General features: G+C 40.3%; 1 protein-coding gene across 3 annotated transcripts; it reads left to right on the top strand.

Annotated features, from left to right (window-relative positions):
* Positions 1 to 9,302, top strand: LOC101477800 (annexin A2). Of its 3 annotated transcripts, XM_004565760.6 has the most exons (14): positions 21 to 150; positions 574 to 730; positions 2,885 to 2,946; positions 3,486 to 3,579; positions 5,156 to 5,250; positions 6,311 to 6,424; positions 6,552 to 6,642; positions 6,749 to 6,828; positions 7,320 to 7,379; positions 7,833 to 7,926; positions 8,281 to 8,376; positions 8,574 to 8,632; positions 8,725 to 8,847; positions 8,956 to 9,302. In XM_004565760.6, the coding sequence occupies exons 3-14, from the start codon at positions 2,896 to 2,898 to the stop codon at positions 9,013 to 9,015; spliced, it is 1,017 nt and encodes a 338-aa protein (XP_004565817.2). In that variant the 5' UTR covers positions 21 to 150; positions 574 to 730; positions 2,885 to 2,895; the 3' UTR covers positions 9,016 to 9,302. The 3 variants fall into 3 exon arrangements, with proteins under 3 accessions (XP_004565819.1, XP_004565817.2, XP_012778570.1); XM_004565762.6 differs by lacking the exon at positions 574 to 730 and having other exon boundaries at positions 1 to 150; XM_012923116.5 differs by lacking the exons at positions 21 to 150; positions 574 to 730 and adding an exon at positions 2,655 to 2,806.
* The last annotated feature ends 1,561 nt before the right edge of the window (positions 9,303 to 10,863 follow it).

Below are 10,863 nucleotides of genomic sequence, written 5' to 3'. Positions count from 1 at the left end.
TCCAGCCTGATGTGTAAAACTCAGTGAGTCATGCAGGCAGTCAGAAGGCAGAGTGTGTGTGTGTGCGTGTGTGTGTGAGTCAGCCTGTATTTAAACACCACACCCAGCCTCGTCCTGGCTCATAACGGAGCTGCTGCTGCGTCTCTAAAGGTAAGAAATCAGAGTGAGCGGGGATATCGGGATATCAGAGAGCTTTAGCAGCAGGAACGATTTACGACTTTTCTTCTTTTTTCTACTTCAAAGAGTCAAAAAAGAACGAATCGTGTTTGTTTCCTTACTTAGCAATGACTGGAGGCTTTTATTTTGAAGCCTAGAGGATGGAGAAGTAGTTTCACTTACTTTTAAAGTATTTTTTAACCAAACATTCAGAAACAAAACCATCAATTCAAGTGTTTGTTTGTAATTTTTTAAGCAGCATGAGCAGTTTTTACAAACGCTTCCTCTAAAATCCGCCAAAATAAGAGTGAAATGAGTGAAACCTAAAGCCACCGGTGATTAATGCTGGACAGAGAAGCTGCAAACAACAGTGATTTTATAAAGCTGAAGTGCTTTGTTGATGTAAAATGTCTGCAGGGTTATAAAGCTCAAAGTCCGCTGCAGATGGAGTCGTTCTGTCGTGCATGGAGCCGAGCCGCCGCCTCGGAGCGATAAATGAGGACTGGCTGCAGTTCGCTGTGCTTTCATGTCGCCTTTCATTCTTCAAGCTGCTCAACTTATGTTAGCAACTAAAGTGAGTGCGTGGGCTCATTTCTGACTCTGAGTTTGGTTCAACAGGTAGTTTTAGGTTTTTCCAGATGTTTGGAAGTAAAAACAGCTTCACAGGGAAACATCGCTGTGACCATCATCTCCACACTGCTCTTTATCTATGACAGATGTACCCTCAGGCTCAGGGAAGCTCTTATTTTACACTTGGGTCGTAGAAACTACAGCTTGTTTTACAACAATATAAACCTGTAAAATATCTAAAAATCTGAGCTATATCTGTTGTATCTAAGGTGAAAACAACATTTCTCCCAGGACATTTACTTTTTCTGCAGCCCCAAAGAGCCCCAATCATTTTGGACCAGCTCAAGAGCACCCCCTATGGGACAGGCTTTCCAGACAGTGGGAGCTCCTGAAGACTAAATTAAGCTGGTAAACTTAAAGACACAGGAGTGAAAAAGGGTTAAAATGATATGGACTTTAAACATGACAGCAGTCCTACATACAGTACAGTAAAGAGACTACAGTATCAGAGAGAAAACCCACCAATCAGAGAGGAAGAAACCTCCAACGTAACCAGGCTGATGAAGCGGTAACCATCTGCAACGACTGGCTGAGGGTGAGGGGAGAAAAAGAGGAAACCATGAATAACAAACAAGAAAAAACTAACTGAGGGACAGAAAAGACCAAAATCTAAAGAACACAAATAAGGAGAAGTTCTCAGCGTATCACTGGAAGTCCCCCTGAGCCTATCGCTCCACTAAGCAGAGGTTCAGGGCCATCGGGGTCAGCTGATCCAGCTCTAACTATACGCTTTATCAAAAAGGAAAGCTTAAAACTAGCGGCATTGTTTTCTCTATCCAAACTGGGAGCTGGTTTCCAGCTGAAGGCTCTCCCAGTCTGAGAGCAAAGTGCTCTTTTGGGGTGATAGGTCACTATGAGGTCATTAAGATAAGATGGGGCCTGATTATTTAAGACCTTGTATGTGAGGAGCAGGATTTTGAATTCTGGATTTAACAGGAAGCCAAAACAGGAGAAATCTGCTCTCTCTTTCTAGTCCCTGTCAGGACTCTTGCTGCAGCATTTTGGATCAGCTGAAGGCTTTTCAGGGACTTTTGAGTATTTGAGGATAATAATGATTGATCAACTAGTTTTGGATGTTGAGTTGAAGGAGACTCTGGAAATATAATTATGACTCTGTAAACAACCATAATATTGTTTCTTCATGTAAAGATGCTTTTGCCATGTTGGGCCATTAGACACCAGCAGAAACAGAAATCACTACGAGTTTTAGAAATACTAAAAAAACTATACAAATATTTACAAACCACCCCCAAATTTCAATGCACTGATCGGTAAAACACTGCCCCCTGGTGGTGAATGTCTTAGTTACATATGGCGATGAGATCTACAAAAAGTACCTTTAATAAATACATTTTTGTGTGAAGTGATAGAAAAAAAACTTATTATTATTATTGGTGTCTCTTAGACGCTGCTATAGAAAACTGGGAAAGTAGAAATTGTCAGATTGTTGTAAATTAATTTCTCTTCAACTATTAATCTGGTTGGTTCCCTGAGGAGGTTAATCGGGACGTGTTCTCTCTGTGCTCCGTGATTTATTTTGATATGTGGAATTCCTCTTTGAACGGCAGCAAGCAGACGACGGGACGAGCCGAGACTTCAGGACTGTTTGTAGCAGCTGCGAGATGAAATGCTGGCAGAGTCTGTAAGAGGGTCAAAGGTGGAGGAAACTCTGCAGTAATCACTTTACAGCTTCAGCTTCACCGTGTTACACAACGCACTCGAGATTCCTGCAGATCTGTTTGATTCATGCTCCTTATCTGCACACACGCCCTCCGCTGGCACGTCCCGCTCAATAAATCAAACACCCCTCCAGCGTATGAGTGTTTACAGCCTGCTGGAGTCTGAAGGCCATTGTTGGTCTGTTTTTAGACAGTCAGAGGAGGAAACCCAGTGTTTCCACTCAAAGGTTAAAGAGGACATATCACAGCTCCAGAGACTCCTCCAGAGAAGCTCGACTGCCAGCAGGCTGCAGACTTTCTGATCCTGAACCTTCTCTCACTGCCTTTTTCTTAACTATCAAGTAAGCGATAACAGAAACTGTACGACTGCAGAAAATGATGTAAACTCACCTTTAAGCTGCTTGAACTGTGTGTTGCAGGTGAATCCATCATGGCGCTGGTGTCTGAGTTTCTGGGTCAGCTGACGCTGTCGTACAGTGGGGTGAGTCACCGATAACACAGCAATCACCATAAATGACTTTGATATATCAGGTTATTCCTCCAATTACTGATGAACCCAACTGTGCCCTAATTAGAGCAGCATTACATCACACTACTGGTACTGTACCATAACACAGGTCTCAGGTACTGGAGGCATTTCTGTGTTATTCAATGTTTTCTGCACACCTGAAAAAATCCAAACAAAAACAAAGCAGTGAACTGACATATTTTCACCACCTCAGATTCATTAAATTAACACAAGAATAATGAAGTCAACAATAAACAGAGAACAAGAGTCGTTCTCCACCTGGAGTTCATCTGTACAGTTAGAAAGCAGATAAACTGATGACTGATCAGTGCTTCATTCAGAATTACTCCAACCTCAGAAAGCTGCCTGATGGAGAACTCCTCCCGTACCCCTGCGTGTGTCTCTAACAGTCTGTTGGGCATTACGAGGTTAAATCACAGCATCAGCGTCTCGTCCGGTGCTTTCTGTCAAGCAGCTAACAGGAGCTAATGGTCAGTTTCTGTCCTCTGTAGGAACCAGAGGCCAAATACCCCACCGTGGTGCCGGCCCGAGACTTCGACCCGGCCCGTGATGCTGCCAGGATCGACACGGCCATTAAAACCAAAGGTGAGCGAGTCCAGGAAAACTTCCTCCCTGATATTTCCCTGCCAAGCCCACCGGTCAGGAAGTTTCCACTGAGTTATGTAACTGTGATCCCACCACTTCTCTCTCCGAGTTTAACTGTTCAACTGTGCACAGGAAACACAGTGTCCACGACTCGGACATCACCGACACTGCAGCAACAGAGTTTTCTGATGGTGTTTCAGCTTCTTAACCGGTTTTTAGCAATTAACGGATTACAAAAAGAGGAAAAGATATCGGTATAGCCAACAGTCAGGGGTTCAGAGCTTTGCTCAAGCGGATACTAGCTACTGTTTTACTGGTATTGTAATGGGCCTAATGGTTTATTAATGCTATGGTAACGAGTTTTAAGGAGATTTCACCATAACCAACCATGAGAAGAAAAAAAGTAGGCACTTTAAATCATGACCTTAAAGCTGCACATTTTATATATCTATTTATTTAAAAGTTATTTTAAAAAGTGGTTTTTGGTTGTTGTTGTTTTTTAAGTTATTTAAATAAAAACCTTTATTTTGAAAAGTTTTTTTTTGCTAGCTTAATGCTAGCTTTCCTGCAAACATAAATCAACTTAAAGCTATCTCAGGAAAATGGTGTCTAGAATAGATCTGAGTGACTAATTCAACCAAACTGATCTAGTAACTTAGCTGCTCATTTTCAGATTAGTTTATCAGCTAACGTTAGCTAGCTTGCCAAATTTATTCAGCAGCTAATATGACCCATAATGCTAATTGGTGCAAATTCATGCACAATGTGAAACGGTAGTGATTTTAATGATCAATAAATGTGTACAGGTAGAAAGCAAAATGCATAATGTATAATATGTAGCTTCTACAGTAACATCCAACATGCCTACAGCTATAACTGAGCCACACATCATGAATCAGACACAGGTAGCCTCATCACGTCCACGTCAGCTTCGGAGTCATTACACTGTCAATATGCTCATTACAGTAAATGCAAAGGAGTGTTTGTCTTGTTAATAACAAATTTGTTCTGAGGTTAATTATTGTAGTATTTACAAAAACAGCAAAAAGGTTGAGCAACAAAAAAAAAATCCTGATGGAAAGAGGAAGGAAGAACACGGGGACATAAAATCCGAACAAATAAAAGCTCCCAGCACTCTGAATCACAGGGTAACACATCTGTTCACATCTGTCCTCTTCAAAGTACAACATAATTTCATCTGCCTGGAAAGTGACTCACTCAGACGCTGCAGAGGACTTGCTGAGCGAGGCTCGGCCTCCATTTTCCAGCTTCCTTTGTGAGAGCTGCTGGAAAAGCAGGATGTCCCTCGGCAGAGAGACTTCCAGCATCAGAACAAAAGAAACTGCTGGAGATAATCAGAGGAACAGTTTATCAGGGTCAAAGTCACTTGTAATGATGACGGATACCTGAACCGTCACCATTCTCACTGGCCCTGTGAGAATGTGTGATCTCTGATTCTTTAGAAAAATAATAAAGACATGTATGCAATCAACAGGCGAAAGTTGTTTTGACGTCTGTATATGGTATTTGGTAGTTGAAAACAGTAAGTAACTTAGTTTCTTTGACAAATTTGCAGGTGTGGACGAACAGACCATCATCGACATCCTGACGAGACGGAGCTGCGAGCAGCGCAGAGAGATCGCCTTTGAATACGAACGATTTGCCAAGAAGGTCAGAGATGCTTCGCTGTTAACGAACAAAAATGAACCTTTAACGTTACTTTCATTATTTCAATCAATCAATATACAGAAACTAATCAGGGCCATCAGTTAATCACATTTTAATTTAAATCTTGGCTTCCAGTGATTATTAAAACCAGATAACTGAGGTCAAATTATTTCTGTTGCATTTTGTTCGTTGTGAGTGAAAATGTTATATAATCATTGACCAAATAGCTTAGAATTTTTAAGGGTAGTCTTATAGAATAATTAAAAAATAATCACCAAAATGTTTCTGGTAATTTCCCTAAATATGAAAAATAAACGTAAAAATTTGTTGTTTTTTTCCCAGTTTTTACTCAGTAACGTTTAAATATAAATTAAACAATAAATCATTCAAAATAAATCGACCCTGATTGATTGATAATAACAATGATCTTGGATAATAACTTATAAGGATAAAAATAAGGAAATAAAAGAAACATCAAAAAGAAATTTGCTAAACATGATCTAGAGATTATCGCACAGATCAATCAGCTGGATGATGTAATTTACATTCATTTTAATATAAAAACAAATCACGACTGCCACTACTTTTAATTTTTGGCAAACTTATAATTTCATAAATTATCTTCAGAGTTTTTCATGAACCGACAAACTTTTGGTGGACAACAAAAGTCAGCAACACTGAGATTATTTTTTAAATCTTGTTTTAATAAATGGGATATTATTATTATCATGAATAAAATAGCGATTTCTGTAATGACAGGAAAATAACTGTACACAAACCAAACTTGCATAAACCTGAAGTCCACAGACAACCCTCCATTTGGAGCCTGATGTAAACCCAAAGGCCGTGAAGCAGCCATGGTGGTAATCCAGCCAACAGCTAACATCTCATGCTTCGAATCATGAGCCAAAAATAGAACCTTTACTCTGAAGGTCGATGGAAAATGAAGGAAACTGACAAACAGAAAAGGCAGTGAGAAATACAACAGATCCTGAACTTTTTGCTTTTGTACAAATGATTATTTCTAAAGTGATTTTTAACCCTGTGTCTGTGGTTGTGTCAGGATCTGGTCAGTGCCCTGAAGGGGGCGCTATCCGGTTCTCTGGAGGCTCTGATTTTGGGTCTGATGAAAAGCACCGCTCAGTATGACGCCTCGGAGCTCAAAGCCTCCATGAAGGTCAGTGTCACGCTAAAGACCAAATGAACATGGCTCACCGGGTATCTGAACGTTCCAGAAAAGACTCACTCTGATAGCTGAGAGCTGCTGTTGGATGTTTCACGCAGTTTGGGGTTTTTTCATGCAGGGACTGGGGACCGACGAGGAGACCTTAATCGAGATCGTCTGCTCCAGGAACAATGAAGAACTAGCTGAGATCAAGAGGGTTTACAGAGACAGTGAGTCACGTTTCAGGAACCTGAAAATACTAAATAAATATATAACAGAGGTTTTCATGAGCTAAAGGCAAAAAGTGAGAGAATGTGACTTTGACTTTCTCTGCAGTGTTTAAGAAGGACTTAGAGAAAGACGTCGCAGGAGACACGTCGGGAAACTTTGCTAAACTGCTGCTGGCTCTGGTTCAGGTAGGACTTCATTTATCTTAACAAAGCAGGAAATATAAGAACTCTGACAGGTTCCCATAAAATCCTAAAAATGATGTTTCACATACAACACAGGAAATGTTATTGTGAGTATCGGGTCTGTGTTTAACTGCAATAACACATCTGACTTCATTTTGACTTTAGTGGATTTGGTAAAAATATTTCAGAGAACTAAATATTTTCTAAGAACAGTTAAATATTCAGACAGATATGAAAAAACCTACAGAAACTACTTTCACAATATTTAATAATAAGTTGATAGACTTTGTCAGACAGTGTCAGTTACACTGGTTTCTCACCGACACTCTGAAAACACGAATGCTTTTCTAGGATATTTATAGTTTTGATGCTTGGATAAGAAAATGAGCTTTGATTTATTTTAGTCGACAAAAACCTGTTTTTATAATAATAATAATGGATACTTTATTGATCCCCATGGGGAAATTTTATTTAATCTGTTGTTTTTTTCACAGACGAGACGAGATGAACCTTCGAATGTCGTCGACTATGAAAAGATTGATGAGGATGCCAGAGTAGGTCAAAATATACTTTTTTTTCTTTAAAGGTACTTTTTGTAAATTCACGTGACTTAAAAATGCTTTGAAACCTTCTAAGAGTTAAAGTTATCAAAAGAATATGAAAAAACAAAAGAAAGTGACCGTTATTGAACGTGGTAGAAGAGTAATCATTGTTACAGCGATGGCGTGAAATAAACGGGGGTGGACCAAAAATAATGATGAAACTTTGAAGCAACGTGTCTGAAAACATCTCGGTGCCCCCTGGTGGTGAAAGTTAAAACTCACAGGACATGATTACAAAAAGCACCTTTAAAGACTTGAAACGAGGTTTGGTGTCCTCTGAGGGGATAATCTATTCAGAGGTATAACTGTTAGTTTTGTACATGTGCTTTTTCTCTTTTTTATGTAAACCTGACCTTTTTTTTCACAATTTCTTCATTAAACCGTCCTCCTGTGTGAACCTCCCAGGCTCTGTATGAAGCCGGAGTGAAGAGGAAGGGAACCGACGTGGTGACCTGGATCGAAATCATGTCTCAGAGAAGCGTCCCCCACCTGCAGAAAGGTGAACTGCATCCTCAACACTGATGCAACAAAGCTTTATTTATACAGACAGCACATTACAGTGCTAATGTAAAACTCAGTCAATAACTAAGAGCAATAAAAACAAAACAAAAAGGCAAACGACACCAACAATAGGCCAGAAAACACGAGAACTATAAATATAAGCAGGACAGATGAAATGAAATACTAAACAACAGGAAATGTAATGAAACCTACAAAATAAGACCCATGAAACCAACAAATGTACAAATAATATGGAATTATAGTTGTATACTTGAAAGAAACCAGTGCTGTGAAAAAGCATAGCTTGTGTTTGAAGCAAAGTCTCACGTTTAATGTGTGTGTTGTGTGTCAGTGTTTGAGAGGTATAAGAGCTACAGCCCCTACGACATGAAGGAGAGCATCAGGAAGGAGGTGAAGGGGGATCTGGAGAAATCCTTCCTCACTCTGGGTACGTCTAAGAAACATCAAATATTCAAGTCACAGATTTAGACCCGGTTTAACGGGGAAACCGAGCACGAGGGCAAGTCTCGTTTTCATTTTCAGCCACACGTTAAAAGAAATAGACGCCATCAGAACAAAGTAAGAGTGAAATTCTACTTCACGGTGACAGGACACATTAAGCAGGTGTGTATCGTTTGTCCACAGTGGAGTGCTTTGAAAACAGGCAGCTGTACTTCGCCAGCAGACTCAACGAAGCCATGAAGGTGAGTTTCCCACGTTTCTGTCCAACGTTTCCACCTGGAACTAAACATAACACCTCCTCCTTCTCCGTCCATGCTGACATTTTGTGTCTCAGAGTAAAGGAGCGAAGGAGAAGGTGGTGACCAGGATCATCGTTTCTCGCTGTGAAGTCGACCTGATCAAGATCAGAACAGAGTTCAAGAAGCATTTCAAGAGGTCGCTGTACCAGACCATCACTGTGAGTCCTACAATATCCCACACACACGGAGGGCATCGAACACACCACGGAGAGGGCATGTTTGTGTTTATTGCCGATGGATAATTTTGTGTGTGCGTTTGTGTTTAGGAGCACACTAAAGGAGACTACCAGAAAGCTCTGCTCAGTCTGTGCGGAGGAGACGACTGAAACTACATTTCCCAGAGGGCCGCAGGGCCTTCAACCATCAGATGAAATCCTTCACGGTGCTCAGATTAACCCTCTCAGGCTCAAATTAAGTTTTTGTTGCTAATGCACAAAAGAATACCTGCAGTGGTACTTCTGAGTAAAAAAACTCATAAAATATGTATGTGGGGTAATCGGGTTGTTAGTTTTTAACTGTTGCAAATCGGCAACGCCTGCCTCGAGAGGGTTAAACATGTTTGTCTCTGTGATCGACGTCAGTTTGTGGAATAAAAAAACGGGAAAAGAAATGATTTGTCTTTGTGTTGTTTGAGTGAAAGAACACCAGGGGGCAGCAGAGGCATGTTTAACACTGCGCAGGCCGCAGTACAGGAAACCACGAAGGATCAAACTCCGTGTTAAACACACACAGATGGCCTCGTTTACAAGAATCACATTGAGAATAAAATCTAAAAAAAATAAAAGTTTAACTAAAAACGCCAAAAATAAAAAACAGAAAATTATTTTTTCTAATAAAAATTAGAAAAAAAATGACTTCCTTTTAAGTCCATCTCTTAGTTCTCAAATCAGGTTATGGATTAAACTGTTCTTATACTCTGACATGCTGATTTTTTGTCACTGAAATAAAGACATCAGATAATTACTGCCATTTTATTTTTTTAAAAATTCCATTTGACTCTTTTTCTGGAAAGGGGACCAAAGTGTATGACCTTTATTCTGGAGCCACGTTTATCAGATCTGATTTATGCAGTTATTCATATTCAGGTTTTATAGACAATAAAATTACAGTCACTGCTTTTCGTCTTCGTGTAAATCAGCGCTGGCTCGTTCGTGGTTGTCTGCCGTGTGGAGAGACTTGATGTGCAGCAGGTTTAAGTTAACCACTGAGCCATAAACATCCTGAATGATTCTTTAACTCACAGAGCAGGATAACTCTGAGCTGTTTTCGCTGTTATTATGCGGTTTGGTCCACGAACACGTTGGTTTGGATTCTGTCAGGCTGCCGCGCTGAAAATAAAATCCGAAGCTGGCTCTCCTGACGATTGATCAGTGTTTGTAGGATCAAAGTCTGTATTTGATGTCAAAATATTGGTTATTAATTAGTCCCCGGCAGACTGACGTAGACACATATTTGTGGTGTGTGTTTGTGTTTGTACGGCTCCGCTGCTCCTGCGGCTTGTTTTTCCTTTAATCGTTCGTAGGTTTTCTGTTGTTTGTTTGCTGCTAATTTTTTAATTAAAGATGCTGATTTTACCTCGAGCAACACTCGCCGATTTGCATTTGTGGAGCTGAGGAAAAAAAGCTTTTGCTGTGTAAAGAGAGAGGAAGAAGAGGAGGAAGAAAGAGAGAGCAGAGAGCTGAGAAAAAGATTTGAATCTCCATGTTCACTGTGAAGAAATCTGACCTGAACTAAGAAGTCAAACAGTTCAACTTCCAACTTCCATTCCAAGGAATATAATTTAGCATCTAAGCTATAATGATATTCTTTTTTTGTTTATGCACCTATAGCTGCAGTTCCTCTAATGTCCACTGGAAGCTCCAGCAGTGAGTCAGTGTCCACAGACTGCAATGTTAAAATGTCATAATTAGCAGAAATCTCCGAATTATGATTCCTGGACCTCTGCACTGTGTTTGTGCTGTTGGAGCCTTTGGGGACCAATAATATGGCTGCTGTGAGGTCACCGTACTGTCCGAGAAGGCGGAGCATGATGTCACTGAGCATTAACAAGCTCTCAGACAGTCTGTGGTTGCTAACCAAGCTTGCTAGCATTAGCTCCATTAGATCTAAAAACCAAGATGGCGGACATACAAATTATAAAGGCTTTTTATAGGTTTTGCTGTTACGGTTTGTGT

This window comes from Maylandia zebra, linkage group LG1 (assembly GCF_041146795.1).
Source record: "Maylandia zebra isolate NMK-2024a linkage group LG1, Mzebra_GT3a, whole genome shotgun sequence".
Taxonomy (NCBI): domain Eukaryota; kingdom Metazoa; phylum Chordata; class Actinopteri; order Cichliformes; family Cichlidae; genus Maylandia; species Maylandia zebra.
This window is presented reverse-complemented; position numbering and strand designations above follow the sequence as displayed.

Bases quoted from the DNA above. Each gene is read 5' to 3' on its own strand.
- LOC101477800 (XM_004565762.6), top strand. From the start codon at position 2,896: ATGGCGCTGGTGTCTGAGTTTCTGGGTCAGCTGACGCTGTCGTACAGT. The intron at 7,380-7,832 runs GTAGGTCAAAAT...TGAACCTCCCAG, and splicing joins AGATTGATGAGGATGCCAGA to GCTCTGTATGAAGCCGGAGT. The intron at 8,848-8,955 runs GTGAGTCCTACA...GTTTGTGTTTAG, and splicing joins CGCTGTACCAGACCATCACT to GAGCACACTAAAGGAGACTA.